This window comes from Bos javanicus, chromosome 14 (genome assembly GCF_032452875.1).
Source record: "Bos javanicus breed banteng chromosome 14, ARS-OSU_banteng_1.0, whole genome shotgun sequence".
Classification (NCBI taxonomy): Eukaryota; Metazoa; Chordata; class Mammalia; order Artiodactyla; family Bovidae; genus Bos; species Bos javanicus.
Window position 1 is genome coordinate 81,645,388 of NC_083881.1, and position 18,699 is coordinate 81,664,086.

Sequence of the window (18,699 nt, forward strand, 5' to 3'; positions counted from 1 at the left end):
ACCACGTCGTAAACAGTGTTTATGTGTCAGTCTCTTACTCCCTGTAAATGCTTTGTGGGCAAAAAGCTGGTTTTGCTCATTTTTATATCCTAAAGGTCTATATGGTATCTGGCTTGCATTATACACTAAAGAAAAAGTGGTCAAATGTATGCTTGAATGATGGAAGTCAGAAATAATTCAACAAGCCTCCATGAATATCTACTACATGCCCCCCCTTTTTTTTTTTGCCACGCCACAAGGCATATGACTTAGTTCCCCAACCATGGATTGAACCTCTGGCCCCTGAAGTGAAGTTCCACGTCCCAAGCCTGGGCCTCCAGGGAAGTCCCTGCATGTCACTCATTACGATGGGGGCACGAAGGTGCTATGGCTTTGATGAGTGCCCACTCTGAGGGGAAATATAAATAAGTGTACTGGATGGTGGGCGATGGGCTGTAAGAGATGTCTAGAGCCTGGTGGGGTCATGGAGGCACTTGGACTAACTGTGGTGGGCCATAGGGAGGATTTCACCAGAGGCTCTAAGTGTTTTTATGTAGAGATGGGAGGAAGAATTGTGATGAGTAAGGCAGTTTGGATGGTGGAAGGAGTAACCACTGACAGAAGTCTTAAATCACTGTGTGTTTGAGGAATGACTTTTCACATTTATTCACTGTAATATTATGTTATAAATGTGTTGGTGTTTTATTATGTAAGGTGGCTCAGATGGTAAAGGATCTGCTTGCAGTGCAGGAGAGTCAGGATTGATCCCTGGGTGGGGAAGACCCCCTGGAGAAGGGCATGGCATCCCACTCCAGTGCTCTCGCCTGGAGAATCCCATGGACAGAGGAGCCTGATGGGCTGCAGTCCATGGGGTCACAGAGACAGACAGGACTGAGCGACTAACAGCACTATGTAATGTGTACTGTGAAATCATTATAAATTATACACACAATGTATCTTTTATTGAACATTGTATATATTGTATATATCTTTTATTGAATGACAATTTTCTTTTTAAATTGCAGTTCCAGTTACAGATGTTTGATATTGTTTGTTCCACATCCTGGGCCAATAAAGACAAATGCTGTGAACTTCCTGCCCTGGTAAGAATTCTTCTTTCACTAATTCTGTTCTTTGCTGAAACTTTCTAAAGTTATATTTAATTGCAGTGCTGAAAATGAAATGCTATTTCACAAAATTCATGTCACAGATAATTCATTATGATGCTGCTGATGAAAATTAAAAAGCAGTTAAGAAGGAGGCATATCTGGAATCAGCAGACACACGGACACACGCAGTGGGAACTGCCCAGCTACACGGGATGCCACTTATGTAGGGTCCAGATGTTCCCAAATTCCGTGGTTCATGAATCCTTTGGTGTTGCAGTAATTTTTTTTCATGGTACCCCAGAGCCAAAAGAACTATCTAGTAATTCCATATATGAGGTCATTAGGTCCAATCGTCTTCATAAGTGTTCGTGTCTTAAAAACTCTGCTGTATGAACCAACAATATATTAATATATAAATCAGAATTGTAAGATGATACACGTACTTTTGAAAAACCACAACTACTCACTACTGGGATGTGTGTGCCTGTTGAGAACGCACTTCTCAGGTCTCAGAGTCTGACTGGACATCACCACCCTGGCTTCTTCCTTTTTTAACTAAAGCATTTATTCATGTGTTTGTGCCAGGTCTTAGCTGCAGCACGGGGGCCCTTTAGTTGCAGGGGGGACCCCGCTCCCTGGTGAGGGTCCGACTGGCCCCTGCACTGGGGTCTCAGAATCTCAGCCTCTGGGCCAGCAGGGGAGGCCCCACCTTCCCTTCCTTTCCACGGTGATTTTCCCCGTGGTATTTGCTTTCCTTCATAGCAAGTGCTGATAAAACAAATTTACCAAGTTGTTCTTTTTTTTGTCTTTGGGATCTCAGTTTCCCGACCTGGGCCATGGCCCCCTGCTGTGGAAACGTGGAGTCTTAACCACTGGACTTCAGGGAAGTCCCTTCTAGTGTTGAAATTGTGACCTATTATACCTTGAGCTGGTTGTGTATACAAAGTCCAGTGGGTACTGAATTTTGCTGTGTCTCTTGACTTTTTAAAAAAAAACTCAGAATGCCCCTGTGAATTTCCTGTAATGCCCCAGGCCTTCTTTCCACACAATCTGGGAACCATAGTCATAATCTATTTAACTTAGGCAAAGCTGCTAGAAAAATAAACCTTTTCACATTATAAATACCAAATGTAACTCACCAGGGTGGATGACTGTGTATTTAAAAATGGATTGTTCGTACCTAAGGATCTTTAGGACCAGTGAGCTGAAATGTTGACCCTGTTATGTTTGGACAGAAGTCATGTCTTAAGAATTCAACCTGGTCATGGTCACGGGGAAGACTTCCTCAAGTCTAAAAAATTTCTTTTTTTAAGACCTTACATCAGCTCATGTCATCTGCTGCAGGCCATGTATGCGTGGTGACTTTGTTTGAGAAGGGAGTGACTCTTTTTTTTCACCAAAATAAGTTTCCATTAAACTATGGTGAGGAATTAAAGCAGAGACACTATGATGCTGTGCATAAGGGCAGGTAGAGTGGGGATTGTAAGGAAGCACCCAGAAACACCCTGCATCAAGCAGAGTGTAATCACCATGTCGCCTAGGCAGATCCCTGCCCTCTCCGAGCTGTTCTTTTTCTTTCGGTCACTGAAGGTGTGCAAGTCCCGTGGTAGAAAGACTCAGATGGAGATACAGCCAGCAGCAGTGGCAAAACCATTAGGCAGTCTCTGGTCACAGGAGGCCTGCTGTCAGCCTGCTTGGAGGATCTTTCAGGATTCTTAAGTCTGTATCTCATTCAAGCTGCCCAAGGTATCAAGCCAGATACGTTTAGCAGGGTTTTCCTTTCCTGCAATGAGCTGAAACTTTTGGATATTGTCCAACATTTGGAGAAAAGCATATAAAGGCTCTTTGCTCAGACTCTTTTGGATTTCTGTTGTGAATATTTCAGAGCCTGAAAGTATTTTCAGCTTGACAATTTAATTACCATCTGTCCTCTGTTCAGCCCTAACAGTACCTTTCCCCAAGATCTTAGAAGACGAAGCTCACTTTCTCTATCCAAAGGGACCGTTGAACCTTTCTAGTTTTTCATCCTAGGGCAGACTTTTTTGGCTGTTGGTCCAAATGGGATATTCACGAATCATTCAGTAGTGCTTACCAGGTGCCCTGTCTTCCTTTAAACGCCAGTAACTCATTCAGGCATATTCAGTCTGACCTAAATCATCTATCTTGTGGTGTCATCTGGCATCAGAATTCTCCAAGAGGAGATGAGCTCTTATCACAAAGCTTTAGGTTGGTGCTGTGGTGTTATTCTCACATTCAGCCACAGAATGTGAGCAGCAGTTAACATTGCTGCAGGTGTGTGTCAGCCACAGAGTGTGAGCAGCAGCTAACATTGCTGCAGGCGTGTGTCAGCCACAGAGTGTGAGCAGCAGCTAACATTGCTGCAGGCGTGTGTCAGCCACAGAGTGTGAGCAGCAGCTAACATTGCTGCAGGCGTGTGTCAGCCACAGAGTGTGAGCAGCAGCTAACATTGCTGCAGGCGTGTGTCAGCCACAGAGTGTGAGCAGCAGCTAACATTGCTGCAGGCGTGTGTCAGCCACAGAGTGTGAGCAGTAGCTAACATTGCTGCAGGTGTGCATCATGTGTTTAACCACCGTTTTCTTTTCTTCTGGCTCTTGGTTTTAGTGTGGAAGCGGGTGTTTTGATGGACTGTTGCTACAAGTTTTCTTTTATCCTTTGAAATGGAAAAAAGTGTTGTAACACTAAGGAAGTTTTCAGGACCTTTAGTTCACGGAGTACCACTTACCCAGCTGAATTAAATGGCAACCAGAATCTTTGGTTTTGCACCTCCACTTCTGCCTTTCTTGCTTCACCTGGATTCCCAAGCTGGTTTTGTCAACATCCTTTGATAACGGCATTGCTAGACACCCATTCATTGCTTCTTTAAAGAAAAGACTTTGTGGTCAGAAGGGAATATTCTCTGCTTTTCTAGACTAATGCTCACTGAAGGATTTTTTTTGAAGTGTCTCCAAATGTTTCCTTTGAGTCATAAAGTCGTTTGTATAGACCATCTTGTTAATAGTCATACTATTTGTTTTTCTCTGCAGAGGGATGAGGAGGCCTGCCCAGAGCTCCCGCATGCCTGCTCCTGTTCGGAAATCAATAAAGCGGCTCTGGGACCAGCGGGCCCACCAGTAAGTCTTGCCTCATTTGACCTTAAGTGTTATTTGATAGTTGTTACAAAGGTTACTAATTTCCCCTGAATCATTGCTACTGCTTCTCTTTTAATAGAAGATACTCCCCTGCGTACATGGCCGGCTTCATGGCCATTCAGCTTGAGACTTGATTTCTTAGCAATTATGCAAGTAAAGATGACCTTGTGACTAAGTTCTGGCCAGGGAGAGAGAAGGTGTATGCACGCACCCTGGGCGTTGCTCTTAAATGAAAACCGAATGCCCTCCTTTGAGCGTGAGGTAGTGGGTTCACTGTGGCAGCAATGCCGTTGGGCACAGCACAGCAGGAAGAGGGAGGCACCAACGGCTTCACGCTGCTTTGGGCGATAAAGCCACTCGACTGCGCTGAACAGCTCGGATTTTAATATGAGAGAATAATAAATCTCCTACCTTGCTTAAGTGTTACTATTGACCTCCATGAAAACAGTCAGACAGCTTTCCAAACTAAGAAACTGGGAGTGCGGTGCTAGACTAACAGTTATTTCCTCTGAGCACTCTGTAGATGCTGTTACAATGTCATCGCTTCCATTGTTGTGACAGAGAAGTCAGCTGTCAGTTGAATTAACTGTCATTTTTCTGTGAGAAATATTTTCTCCATTACTTTCTTTTAAGATCCTTTTGTCATTAATGATCAGAAGTTTCACCACAGTACATTTTGATGCTATTGTTTTGTAGTCTTGGAACGTTGAGGGCTTTATGAATTTGAATACCAATGTTTCTTATACATTTTGGAGTTTTCTCAGTCATTTTCTCTTTAAACATTCCCTCTCTCTGATCATCTCTTTTTCTGAAACGCCAGCTAGATGTGCATTATACTTTCTGATTTTACTCTCATGTCTTTTTAACCTCTTTCTACTCTCTTTTTAACCTCTAATTTATTTCCTGTTTGTGTTGCCAGGCTTTCATCTGTGTAAATCCTCAACATTACTTTCTGATATACTGTGTGTTTAGCTCTGTTTAATACGCTGCTTAACCTAGGCATGGTGTTTCTGATTGTGATTATCATATTTAGTTTCTCTAGAAGTTATGTTTGGTTCCATTGCAAACCTTCTGGTCATTTGTATAGCCTCTTCTTCTTTTGTAACATTTTCAAAACTTTTTTCTTTAAATATTTTAGTATGATTTACATTCTTTATCTGATCCTCTCAGCATCTGTAGTATATGTGGTCTTGATTCTTCCATTTGCTTTGTTGGTAGTTTTATTCATGCTGTGTTGTTTCCACATGTCTTTTTTATTTTGGGGGTTGTATATTTGAGTTTGCATTACTTGAAACTTTCTGGGAATATTTTGAGCCCATGTTTGAGCTGTATTTTTTGAGAGAGTGTATGTGTCTGCTTCTGTTAATATCCTGGCCGTACAAACCAGCTGAAAACCAGTAAATTCTGGTCCCTCAATTGTATGAGAATCAGTTTCTGGGTAGTATTTCTTAGTGGAGACATTTACTCCTCCCATAGCTAAAGTGGAAAAAAGTCTTGCTTTTCCACCAGCTGGTGAGACTTTTTGTGGCTGTTCTAGCTCACTCACATTGCTGCCTTTCGAGCTCCTCTGCTTTCAGTCACACCCATGCTCTGCCCACGCCTGCTCCTCACGGAGCCCGGCGCCCTCTCCACTGCCTTGCGTGGGCTGTGTGACGCTGCTTTCCAGAAACCTCAGCCACCCTCCTGCCCTCCCTCAGGGCAGCCTCAGCGATGCCTTCGCTCTGGTGCTTTGTTTCCTTTTCATTATGGTGCTTAAGGGTTCAATTCTTAATTAGAACAGCCTTTATTTTATTTTAAACAGCATTAATAAGCTTTTCTAGCTGGAGGCTTTTCAAGTTTTCTTCATCGGCAATGCTGCTGGAACAAGTTATAAAATATTTATGTGTGACCTAAGAGTGAGGAAAGCAGCAGCCGAGAAGCAGGAAAGCAGGGCTGAGCTCTGACTTGCGGGGAAGGAAGAGGCAAACGAGAAAAGCCATTGGCGTTTTCAAGCATAATAAACTATTGAAGAAACAGTGACCAAAACAGTATGGCTTCCAAGGTAGCTCGGTGATAAAGAATCTGCCTGAATGAAGGAGACGTGGGTTCAATCCCTCAGTCAGGAAGATCCCCTGGAGAAGGAAAGGGCAACCCACTCCAGTGTTCTTGCCTGAGAAATCCCATGGACAGAGGAGCCTGGCAAGCTTCTTCCATGGGGTCGCAAAGAGTTGGACATGACTTAGCGACTAAGCAATAAAAGCAACAAATCCCCCAGTGTATGCAATAAGCCTGTCTGATGATTTAACATAGTTGCAACTGTTTCCTTATTCAAGAATTTACCCAGTGATAGGTGCCAGTAAAACTCCAGAAAAGCCACAGGACACCATGGATGAAAGAGCCATATTCCTTTTGCCTCACCTCACCCTTTCTTACTAAAAGGATGAAAGTTCACATCCACAAACATTTGCTGAATTCTTGTCACCCACTCCATGATGAAGGTTAGGTATCAGGTGGAAAATAAGTTAGAAGTATAAAAAGGTTCCTGGATTTTGTAGACCTAGTACCTCAGGTATCTGTGAGCCAAATTGCCACATTTGGACAAAACCTTCAACTAAAAGACAATTATTTAAGATGAACAAACACAATTAAAGAGGTGTCCCAGAATGAGTATGTTAATTGGAACACACTAGGCTTCTTGCAAGGAACAGAAAACTTGATGAATGCATTGGTATAGATCATTGGGATGCTTGAACATTCATAATTTGCTCAGCAAAAGACCTAGAGGTAGATGGTCCCAAGCAAATATGGCTGCTCAACAACTTTATCAAGACCCAAGCTTGTTCCAGCTTCCAAATTTGCTTTCTTTAGACTTACAGCTTCTTGATCATATTGGCTCAAACCAGTTAGTATACCCATTCCTTGGAGGCTGGGCAAGCAAATCTCTGTCTTTATAGCAGGAAAAGTGAAATGGAGAAGGAAGTCAGAAAAGAAGCTTTGGTAATCAACCAACAGTGTCTGCCACAGTTGGGAAAAACATTTGCATCATCTGTAACAGTTAAGGATGTGGTATCCAAATATATGAAGAGTTTCTGCACATTAAAGAGAAGAAGACATGTAACCCAATAGGAAACTGGGTGAAGAATGTGAATTGGTAGTTGTATTGAGATAAAATGCAAATGGACAAGCGTTATGAAAAGATGCTCAATCATAGGAGTCTTAAGGGAAATAAAAATTAAAATAGGAGCAAGATATTATTTTTACCAGCTTTATAAAAATGTAAAGCTTGAAAATATCAAGTGCTGACTAAAATCTAGAGAAACAGAGACTCCCTTCATCAGCTCCTAACAGATGAATAAAGTGGTGCCGTGTTTTCACAGCAGTTTGACAATATATCTGCCTCTCTGTTACATTTCACTTAAAATTCTCCTCGTTGAGATCTTAAATATTAAAATTTGTACTTGAATATTAAAATTTGTACTTAGGGCATGTATAACGATGGTGATTGTAGTATTGTTTAGACAGTAACAAATTGTAGGGAAAATGCCCTACATTTCCAATAATGAAAGAATGGTTAAACAAATTATCTCATTGTTCAGACAACTATGCAACTCATTTACAGTAAGTTAGATCTATATGTCATGTTATGGAAAAACGTATTAACTCAGAAATATATGAAAAGTGTTGTGTCATATATGTAATCTATATATGTCAAATAATACCAGAGACACTACAGGCAATATTTCCTATAGAGACGTGTGCACTTACATAAAGTATGATTTGATTCAGTTCAGTTCAGTTCAGTCGATCAGCCGTGTCCGACTCTTTGTGACCCCATGAACTGCAGCACCCTGTGCATCACCAACTCTTGGAGTTTATTCAAACTCACCTCCATTGAGTTGGTGATGCCATCCAACCATCTCATCCTCTGTCATCCCCTTGTTCTCCCACCTTCAGTCTTTCCCAGCATCAGGGTATTTTCCAATGAGTCAGTTCTTCCCATCAGGTGGCCAAAGTATTGGAGTTTCAGCTTCAGCATCAGTCCTTCCAATGAACACCCAAGACTGATCTCCTTGAGGATGGACTGGTTGGATCCCTTTGGAGTTCAAGGGACTCTCAAGAGTCTTCTCCAACACCACAGTTCAAAAGCATCAGTTCTTCGGCACTCAGCTTTCTTTATAGTCCAACTCTCACATCCATACATGACTACTAGAAAAACCATAGCCTTGACTAGATGGACCTTTGTTGGCAAAGTAATGTCTCTGCTTTTCAATATGCTGTCTAGGTTGGTCATAGCTTTCCTTCCAAGGAGTAAGTGTCTTTTAATTTCATGGCTGCAGTCACCATCTGTGGTGACTTTGGAGCCCAGGAAAATAAAATCAGCCACTGTTTCCACTGTTTCCCCATTTCCCATGAAGTGATGGGACTGGATGCCATGATCTTAGTTTTCTGAATGTTGAGCTTTAAGCCAACTTTTTCACTCTCCTCTTTCACTTTCATCAAGAGGCTCCTTAGTTCTCTTCACTTTCTGCCGTAAGGGTGGTGTCATCTGCATATCTGAGGTTATTGATATTTCTCTTGGCAATCTTGATTCCAGCTTGTGCTTCATCCAGCCCAGCATTTCTCATGATGTACTCTGCATATAAGTTAAATAATGATTTGATTACTGTATGCTAAAAATCTGGAAGATAAGCAGCTGACTGGTGCTGGCAGTGAGTGTAAGTGCTTCAGACGAACTGGAGGAGGCCTTGACTGTCGCCTGATCCAGTCTTTTCCCAAGGGAGGCAAGGGCTGATGGTAACAGAAGGATCATCAGTGGTCACGGACACAGCCGGAGGTCAAATGGACTCATCCAGTGAGAAAGCCACTCCATTTTCAATGATCTTGTCATCCTTCTACTCAAGTGAAAGCATATTCTTAGACCGGTACCCATGTGACCCTCCTAACCCTTACTCACGCCCCCTTTTAATAGAGCAAAGGCTTTGCTCACGGTCGGCACCAGGGACAAAATCTGGCCAAGTTTAGTGAGGTTATTTATAGTGTATTTTCAGGTCTGCCTCACATTCTTAGTAAGTAATATGTTTTTCCATCTGCTATAGTATATAATATTTGCTTTTGAAGCAGATTTAAGTGAAGTAAGAGCCAAGTAAAAAATATTCAGAGTATATTTACATATATGTTATGCACACATATACAAAGAATATGTTTGCAAAGACTGTATACACACATATACACATATTTACTGTGTTACGTATTATGTGCATATATGTACAAAGAAAATACTACTAAATGATAGTACAGGGAGTGCATTAATGCAACAGAAGTTTTAAGAGGAAAATGCAAATAACTGATGTTTCAGAGGCACTGAATAGCTTTTTATGATATAAATAAAGAGAACTAAATTGTTACTATTTTATATGCTTTTTACAATGTAATATAATACAGTCTAATTAAATAATTTAATCTCAAAGTCATGGTATAAGACATGCATATAATTTTAGGTTAAGAGTATATTTTTTATTATTTGCAGTATTAATAGCAGTAATCTTACACACGCAATCAAAAGATTCTGTAGCTTTTTGTTTTTTTTTAATTTAAAGGGATTTAGCATAGAAAGTTTGCTCAAGCTCTGAAACCATTAACAAGAAGAGGTGAATCTGGGGGACAGACCTCAGTTGAGGAACATAGTGAACATATCATTACACAACGTGTTGGCCTTTGTACCAAATAAGAAGGACATAATCCATATTATTAAGGGAAACGAATACGCTGTATTGCTTTCATGTTTGTCTTTGTGCTAACACTTAATGTCTTTCTGCCAGGGGGGCCCAGGACTCCGAGGACCGAAAGGCCAGCGAGGTGACCCGGGCCTAAAGGTAAGGCGCTCTCTCTCATCCCCAGGCATGGTATACTTTTGGAGTTAAGCAATAGTTACCCTTGGCAATCTAAAGCTCCTTATATATTTTTTAAATTTTTGACAATTTTATATTGGCGTATAGCCGATTAGTAACGCTGTGCTAGTTCGGGTGGACAGCAAAGGGACTCAGCCATACATATCCATGTATCCATTCTCCCCGAAACTCCCTTCCCATCCAGGCTGCCACGTAACGTTGTAAAGCTTCTTGTATTTTAATGGAAGTTGTGTTGAAGCCTTTCCCCTTATTCTTAAAAGCTTGTGTGTTTTCATCAGAAGAAACGCCCTAACTCAGTGACAAGGTTTCTGGGTCTGAGACGGAGTGTCAGTGCTCCGGGCGCTTTGGTTGCTTATGCGGCTCTTGCTCTTGCTCTCCTCTTTCCTGTCTGCAACAAAGATGCGTCTTAGGGGGAGCGCTGAATCACAGCCAGGCTGCGGTCCTCCAGGGCATTGTTCAGGTTTTAGACTCCTCTCCGTCCCTCCCACCACGCGCCGTCAGACACACAGCCCTGTCTTCCCTTCTCACTGCCCAAGGCCACCAAGCGGGGTGGTTCAGTCTGTACCCCGTACAGAGGCCGCGACTCAAAGGAGCACGCCCTGCCGATCCCCGTCCAGGAACACGTTTCCCTGCTTCGCACAAGGGCACCTAAGGGGTGGCAGGCGCCCAGCCTAAGCGAGTTCAGGCCCCACCCATCATCTCTATTTCTGGCTCCACGGGCCTGATGTTTTGGATTGAGTCTTCATATCTGCCCCGGGTTCGTTTCTTTAGAGTTACACTGGAGCACATCACACCCTTAAGCCCTGCAGTCGTGCGCGACTGCCTTGAGAGTCAGCCCCAGCTCCTTGGCTTCAGGCCTCTGATCGCTCTTCCGCCTGTCTCACCTTCACCGTGATGCTCTGCGTCGTCCCCAGCCATCTTGCTTGACTTACTGCTTCAACATGATCACTTATTAAATCCGCACAGCATTTATTCATGGAGGAGAGAACACTGCAGCTTTTTTTTAGTAGAAAATTGGAGACAAGTGGAACAAGGTAAGAGAGAATGGGGCGAGGCCAAGGGGGAAGTCAGTGAAAGAAGGCTGGAGAGAATGGATCGGGTACCACCCAGCTCCACACTCAGACCACACGAGGTCTTCTTTGTTGTTCTGTTTTACTTTTTGCGATTGTGGTACGTTTTCTCAGGCAGAGGCGATGGATCTTACTTGGCTCCATGTATGAGAGTACGTGCCACAATATCTTCGATAAATGCAGAGCAGCGCCCCAGAGATGACAGTTCACAGTAACGAAGGAAGGGAATGTCGTTTGGCTGGATGGTGGGAACCTTCGAAGGCCAAGAGGGTGGTCTTGTACCGCTTACATCTTTCAGATTTGTGATGCAGTGTGGGGGGTCCAATTCCTCACATTGTTGGCACCGTGTTCTTATTTATGGAAACCACTATAAATACAGTTGCAGCAGCTACTGTGTTTTCTCTCCTGGCTCGCTGATGACTCTAGGCCTGGGAGGCAAGTCTTCTGAGGCTTCGTGTCTCGTTGTCCTGTGAGTGTTTTATGTCTGAGGAAAGTTAATGAAGTAGAAGATAAATGCGCTCAGCAGGAACATCGGGTAGTAGATATTTCTGGGTTCCAGGGGGTCTGACTTACCTTTGGCGTGACCTTCTTGCCTTCCAGGGACCAGATGGCCCTCGGGGTGAAACGGGCCCTCCTGGACCTCAGGGCCCCCCGGGGCCCCAGGGACCAAGCGGTCTCTCCATTCAAGGGATGCCTGTGAGTTGTGTGTCAGCGTTGGGGCGGGTTTTGTTGTTCTCACTTCCCCATGAGTTATAGAGAATGAGCTTTTGTCTTCCACCCCTAGTAATGATCCACAGCCTCTTCCAGCCCCTGAAAGTAAGGACTGGGAAATGAGCATGATGATCGAGAGCTCATTCATAAGCCAGCTTTGCACTCAGTAAACGGGGCCTGCACGTTTATGTACGTGCCCAGGGAGTAGGTACAGCCACAGGTGATTTGTCTGGAAAAGAAAGCAAGGCTTGACACATACGGCTCCTTTTTCTTATTTGACCAAGTCCTTAGTGGGTATGATAAACCTGGAAAGGGACAGATGTTATATGACTTAAGTTTTTCATTTGGTATTTGTAGTAATCGTGGAGCTACAACCACAAAGCCATTTATTTAGGTCTTTATCTCGACAGGCCATCAAAGTGGGCTGCGATGAGTTTAACATTATAGACGATATGCTCTTTACAGCCACATGAGCTGTTTGTACCATTGAAAGCAAATTCAGTTCCATTCACTGATTTTCATTTAACTTAGTAGAGGAATCCAGATTTAAGGAATAAAACCAGTCTCTGTAATTAGTATTTGTGCCATTATATACATTTTAAAGTACAGTTTTAGTATAAATGATTGAAATACAGTTTTAGCAAATCTTCCTGTGCATATGATTGTGTGTCCCTAGCTCAGATGTCTTCATTTCCAGAGTCATTTACACATGAATGAATTATTCTTATTTAACATGCCAGTTTGTATAATTACAATTAACACTAAGAATTCGTTGAGGTCTTGCTACAGGTCAGGTACTGTGCTTGCTTTTGCCTTTTTATAAGTTTCTAGCCAAACAAAACAAAAGTATATATAGATGTAAGTTTTAACATCTAAGCTATAAATAATACTGAAATATTCAAGACTCTGCTCATGTATTTACAATATAAGCTTAACTAAATCAGATTGTATGCACTGTGTTTAAACTATTCTGAAATATAAACATTCTACTCTGTAAGCATGCTTACCTAAGTTGTGTAGCTTATGTGAAAAGTGAAATATGCTGTATTTGGATGTTAGTGTAGAAACAATTTAATGTTGAAAATGTTAAGAGTCAGCCAGCAGAGGAAAAGAAGAGACTAAGGACTTACCAGTTTCCTTTTGTGAACTTAACCCCCGTGTCCTTTCGGATGTCCAGGGAATGCCAGGTGAAAAAGGAGAGAAAGGAGAGATCGGATTGCCTGGCCCACAGGTACTATTTTTATTTTTTTACTCCATTGCTCTCAGTCTAGAGCTTTACCAAGAAAAAAGACCATAGCTTCTGAAGTCCGCTGTGATCTTGGCAGTGAACGGTTTCTATGCTGAGGACCAGCAGCCTGTATTCATTGACCTTTGGCCCCCACCCGAGGGTCCTCCTGACGCTGCCCCGGGTGAACCCCGGTGGGTGAACCCCGGTGGGGGACATTTGCTTTCCTTCCGGTGAATAAGCTCTGGGCTTCACCCGTAGGGTTTCAGGTTTGTTTGGAAGCCTTGACTTATTCTGGGGCAGCTGGCTGAGAGGGTGATTGGTTTCCGCGATTCTGACACCGTCCTGTCTTTGCTCTGTCTAGGGTGTCCCGGGCAGTGTTGGTTCACCAGGACGTGACGGCTCCCCGGGCCAGAGGGTAAGACGAGCCCAAGATTGCCCGTTAGCACAGTACACTTCTCACCAGGTCTCTCTCTGCTGCTGGCAGGCTCTGTGCAGGGAAGTCAAACCACGTGTTTTGTTTTGTTTTTCCCTTATTTTTTCTCCCATCTATCTACGTTCTACCAATCCTGCATCTGTTTACCTTAACTGGTGTTCTTCCATATCCACAACTTTCCTCAAAACCTAGAAACTTTCAGCAGACCTTCTCAAATCAGCCACACCTCTTGCTGAATGTTCCCAGAAGCTGAATGCAATTTGCACTGAATTGTGGGCGTTGGTCTAACAGATTTTCCGGTTGTTTCAAATTCTTAAGGTACAAACCTAAAGGAAATCAAGAACCATAAGAACTGGAACTTAATGATGGTGACTATCTGTAATAGTCTCCATTTCTTTAGCACACATCAGTAGTCACTTCCTGGAATTGTTCAAGTGCACGGCAATAAAAGAATGTATAGGGTGGTTGAGGGCTGACTTAACATCCAGAGTGTGTTTGGTCAACATGTCTTCACTGAGCCAGGTTTGAGGGTTTTTGTCCTCAAAGAGTTTAGAGCTTAATGGGGGAAACAGAACCAAATAAGAAACATGCTATCATGGGAGAATTTACAGAGCCCCATAGGGCACAGGAATAGATAACCAAGCCAGACCTGGAGGGTTGGGGAAGGAAGGCTTCCCGGAGGCAGCACCACATAGACTGGTTTTCAACTGAGGGAGAGAAATCAGCCAGGAAGGACGGGGAAGCCATTGCAAGCAGAAGAACAGCATGCGTGGCGTGTGGAGGGGTGGAGTGGATGAGAAGGTGGGCATCTCCGTTCCTGCGCGTGGTTCAGTGTGGCTGGAGATGACAGTGCTCTGTCTGTATGTGTGTCTGTGTGTGCACACAAGTGTCCACGTGTGTGCACATGCCTTGGTGTGGAGAGCTTGCCAAGAGATGGCACCGAAGAGGTAAACACAAATTCACTGATGTCATCGCTTCTTTTTTTCGGACCAAGGATTTTGAGCTTTTACAGGAAGGCAATAGAAAGTTATTACATTTTCAGCGACAGAGAGAGACTGATCTTCCTCAAAAGGTCACTGGCAGCTGCACAGTTTTTCTTAAGACTTGATTATATACAGTGGCCTCCACTTAGATCCAGTCCAGTAAAGGACAGCACGTTCAGCGACATTCGCTGATATCGTAGGGGACAGCTAACCCACTAGGGTAGCAAATGATTAGCTGGAGGACGTAGTTCTCTACTCAGACCAGGTTGCCTTTAGCTATGCTGCTCAAGGATAAGGAAATAAATGTTTTCTATAGGGGTGCAGGTGTGGGAATTTAAATTCCTTCCATGTTAGGTTTTTTTTTTGGTTTCACATTCAACTTTCATTTGCTTAAAATCTCAGTTCAGTCTCCATCCATCAAATGGGATTAGTCGGTAAAGCAGTCCAGGTGAATGTATCTAAGAAGAGGCTTTCTCTAGAAGTGAGATTTATGTAGGTGTCTTGGACATGTGGAAGGAGTGTCTAAAAGTATTTATGTTTTGGCAAAGGGCTTAGACTAAGATCCTGTGTGGTTACACACCTAGGTTCCTTCATGATTCCTGAAAACTCTGAAGCTCTGAAAACAGCAGTTCTAAAGGTTTGGTTCAGTGAATTTCCTTGATTTATCTATGCAGAGTCTAGCCTTGGAAAAGTTCTTCCAGAGCAAACATATTGGGTTAGTGTCCAGATCATTTGAGTCTGGGATTCTTTTAAAAGCACTACGCCAACACAGATTTTTTGATAAATATGTTGCCATTCTTCCAAACATGTTTCGTTCTATAGGATAAAAAGTCTTAAGGCCTAATAAAGTGTTAATATATCTGTACATAGATTTTATTTCCCTCTCTCCCTCAATTTGAAGGTAAAACTTTCAGCTCAGTTCAGTCGCTCAGTTGTGTCTGACTCTTTGCGACCCCATGAATCGCAGCACACCAGGCCTCCCTGTCCATCACCAACTCCCGGAGTTCACTCAAACTCATGTCTATTGAGTCGGTGACGCCATCCAACCATCTCAGCCTCTGTTGTCCCCTTCTCCTCCTGCTCTCAATCTGCCTCTAATGCCTATTTTGAAAAATTTGTGGATGGGAAGGGAATTGTGTTTTTAAAATGGTTTCCAGAGGACACTCATTCTTTAAACGAGTTAAAGAAAAATTTAACTCATTAAAAATTTAATGTTAAAAAAATTGTGCCAACCCTATCCCAGTTGCTTTAGGAAAGATATTTGAAGGTAATACTATTCCAGTGTACAACTCTCGGGGCATCATTAACAAATAATAATATGTAGTACTATCTCCTGGAATGCCTACTCAGCTTGAGGGAGGGACTGCATATACATATTTTCATTATCTTAATATCTTGTTTAATAAGATATTAGTTGAACTCATATCTTAATTTAGTACCTGCTGTGTGTCATGTGGGCTTCCCTGGTGGCTCACTGGTTCAGAATCTGCCTGCAACGCAGGGTAAACAGAAGACATGGGTTCTGCCAGGAAGATCCCCTGGAGCAGGAACTGGTGGCCCCCAGTGTTCCTGCCTGGAGAATCCCATGGACCGAGGAGCCTGGCGGGCTGCAGGCCGCGGGGTCGCACAGAGTCGGAGGTGACTGAGTGACTTCACTTTCATCCCTGCTGTGCCTGAGGCACAGGTGCACTCAGAAGGAAAGCAATAATGATGACTATGGTAATAATGGCAGTGGCAACCGTGGCACAGAGCTGTCTGAGAGCAGACACACGGGGTGAAGAGACTTCCTGCCGAGACGCCCGAGGAGCCTCTCCTGGAAAGCGTTTTCCAGGAAATCGGGAAGGCGGTTGTTTTGTCGTTACGCCAAGCACTGAAATCACTTGTCGGGCTTCTCTGGTGGCACTCGTCGGGTCACTTGTCGGGCTCCTCGGGCGGCGCTCGTCGGGCTCCTCGGGCGGCTCAGTGGTGAAAAAGTCTATGTGCCAGTGCAGGCAACACGGGTTTGATCCCTGGGTTGGGACGATCCCCTGAAGAAAGAAATGACAACCCACTCTAGTATTCTTGCCTGGGAATATTCTTGCCTGGGAAATCCCATGGAGAGAGGGGCTTGGCAGGCTACAGTCCATGGGGTCTCAAAGAGTCGGGCATGATTTAACGACGAAACAGCACCACCAAACACTGAAGTCACTCATTTATTCCTTGTTGTTCCGTCACTCAGTCGTGTTCGACTCTACAACACCATGAAGTGCAGCACGCCAGGCTTCCCTGTCCTTCAGCATCTCCTGAGTTTGCTCAGTCTCATGTCCGTTCATCCTCTGTCACCCGCTTCTCCTCTCGCCTTCAATCTTTCCCAGCCTCAGGCCCTTTTCTAGTGAGTCAGCTCTTCGCATCATTACCATGCCCCATTTCTTCTGATAGTCAAGTGATGGGCTGTCCCTTACTGGTCATCCTTCTTTTAAAAAGTCCTTGTCTTACTGAGAGTTAAGAATTCACAGCCCCAAACTGTGATCAGTGCCCTGCTTATTAGCTTAGGGAAAGGCCAGCGTCCCTCACCTGGAGCCAGGGCCAATGTCACCCTTCCATTTAGTCTGCAAGGAGGGGAGTTTAGCAGAAAACAAAGAGAGGATTAAACATCTCTTTAAACAGGAAACATGTTTTCTTTCTAAAATTTCTAGCTCATTCTGGCTTTTCCCAAGGGGAATCATGGACTCGTAGAGGCAGCTCATATTCAACCCTGGGCCTCAGGCCATAAGCAAGGCCAGCAGAAGTTGGACTTCTTCCCTGAAGCAGCCTCAGCCTCTGGCTCAGTGCAAGACCCCGCCGTGTAAAGCAGCAGTGCGCAAGCAGGCTGAGCAGCCGGGTGGGCGCGGGCGTCGGTTTTCATCCTGCATCATTGCAGCCGACAGCACCCTCATCCTTTCTTCTTTTCCCTGTTCGTCTTGCCCTCTCCCTTCTGCCTCGTTCCTCCTCTCTGCTTGATGTCTGTGACCCCAGGGCCCACCCCGCGGTCTTTAGGCTCCTCTGATGTAGGCCGGACATCTCTGCCCCCACCCTGGTCATCCAAGCGGTCCTAAGAGGAACCAGGAAAAACAGGAAAGACGTGGATGATAAGTATATGAACTGAAAAAGAAAGAAAGGAAAAACTACCTTTTTTCTACTTCTGAGGCTCACTTATATCCAAGACCACCAGCTGTCTGTCAGCCACTCCAAATAGAAACTTTAAAAAAATATTTTTTTTCCCAATTCTTACTATGGTTTTATAAAAAGGCCGAGAGACAAGAAATAAAAATGACCGGGAGATACATATTTTATGGCACCTGGAAGATAGTAGTAATTCCTCCCTGGTATTCCTCCAAGGGTATTCGTTTTAGAATTCCAAGTAAAACTAAACTTGGAATGCTTCCCTTACTCCAGGTTACCACTCCCTGCACCTCCTGTTTTCACGCCATAACCACAGGCTTCCCGTTCCATCTGTGAAAGAGGAAATACTGTTTTAAAGTTCTGCATATGAATTCTGCTGAACTTGTGGTTAGGAGAAGCAGGATGGCCCCGTGGTAAATATCAGAGACTTGGACACTTAGCCAGACCTGAGTTTGAACTCTAACCATGGGACACGGAGCCAGTCACTCAAAGTGTTCAAGGCTCCCTTTCCTCATCTGAGTGGGAAAAATAATACTTGAGTCCATAGAGCTATTGTGGAAATTGATTCAAATAAGGACATGCTAAGTCGCTTCAGTTGTATCTGACTCTTTGTGACCCCATGGACTGTAGCTCGCCAGGCTCCTCTGTCCATGGGATTCTCTAGACAAGAATATTGGAGTGGTTTGCCGTGCCCTCCTCCAGGGGATCTTCCTGTCCCAGGAATCGAACCCACAACTCAGGTGTCCTGCATTGGCAGGCAGGTTCTTTACCACTAGCGCCACCTGGGAAGCCCTTCATATAAGGGATTTCTATGTAAAAATTCAACTCTAGCTGGTATGAGTATTCACTAGTTTCAGTGTAGAGCCAATGAGTCAGGACAGTACAGTATTTTATAATGCCTGTCCTTGACATTATCAAGGTAACTGAGAAGATTTTAATGAACTGCAAAAAAAAAAAAAAAAGAAAGTCTAAAGAAAAAGCAAGTTCTTATTGTTTAATTTTCTTGGA

At 43.7% G+C, this 18,699-nt stretch overlaps 1 protein-coding gene across 7 annotated transcripts in view; it reads left to right on the forward strand.

Annotated features, from left to right (window-relative positions):
- COL14A1 (collagen type XIV alpha 1 chain) overlaps positions 1–18,699 on the forward strand; it is a 233,440-nt gene that overhangs the window by 155,405 nt on the left and 59,336 nt on the right. For all 7 annotated transcript variants that reach the window (XR_009740970.1, XR_009740971.1, XM_061439527.1 and 4 more), the window contains exons 35-40: positions 1,005–1,082; positions 4,133–4,219; positions 10,036–10,089; positions 11,796–11,891; positions 13,084–13,137; positions 13,496–13,549. Coding sequence is in view for 5 of the 7 variants with exons in the window: in XM_061439527.1 (XP_061295511.1) it covers positions 1,005–1,082; positions 4,133–4,219; positions 10,036–10,089; positions 11,796–11,891; positions 13,084–13,137; positions 13,496–13,549 (423 nt within the window). In the remaining 2 variants the exon portion in view is untranslated. The remainder of the gene's footprint in view (positions 1–1,004; positions 1,083–4,132; positions 4,220–10,035; positions 10,090–11,795; positions 11,892–13,083; positions 13,138–13,495; positions 13,550–18,699) is intronic.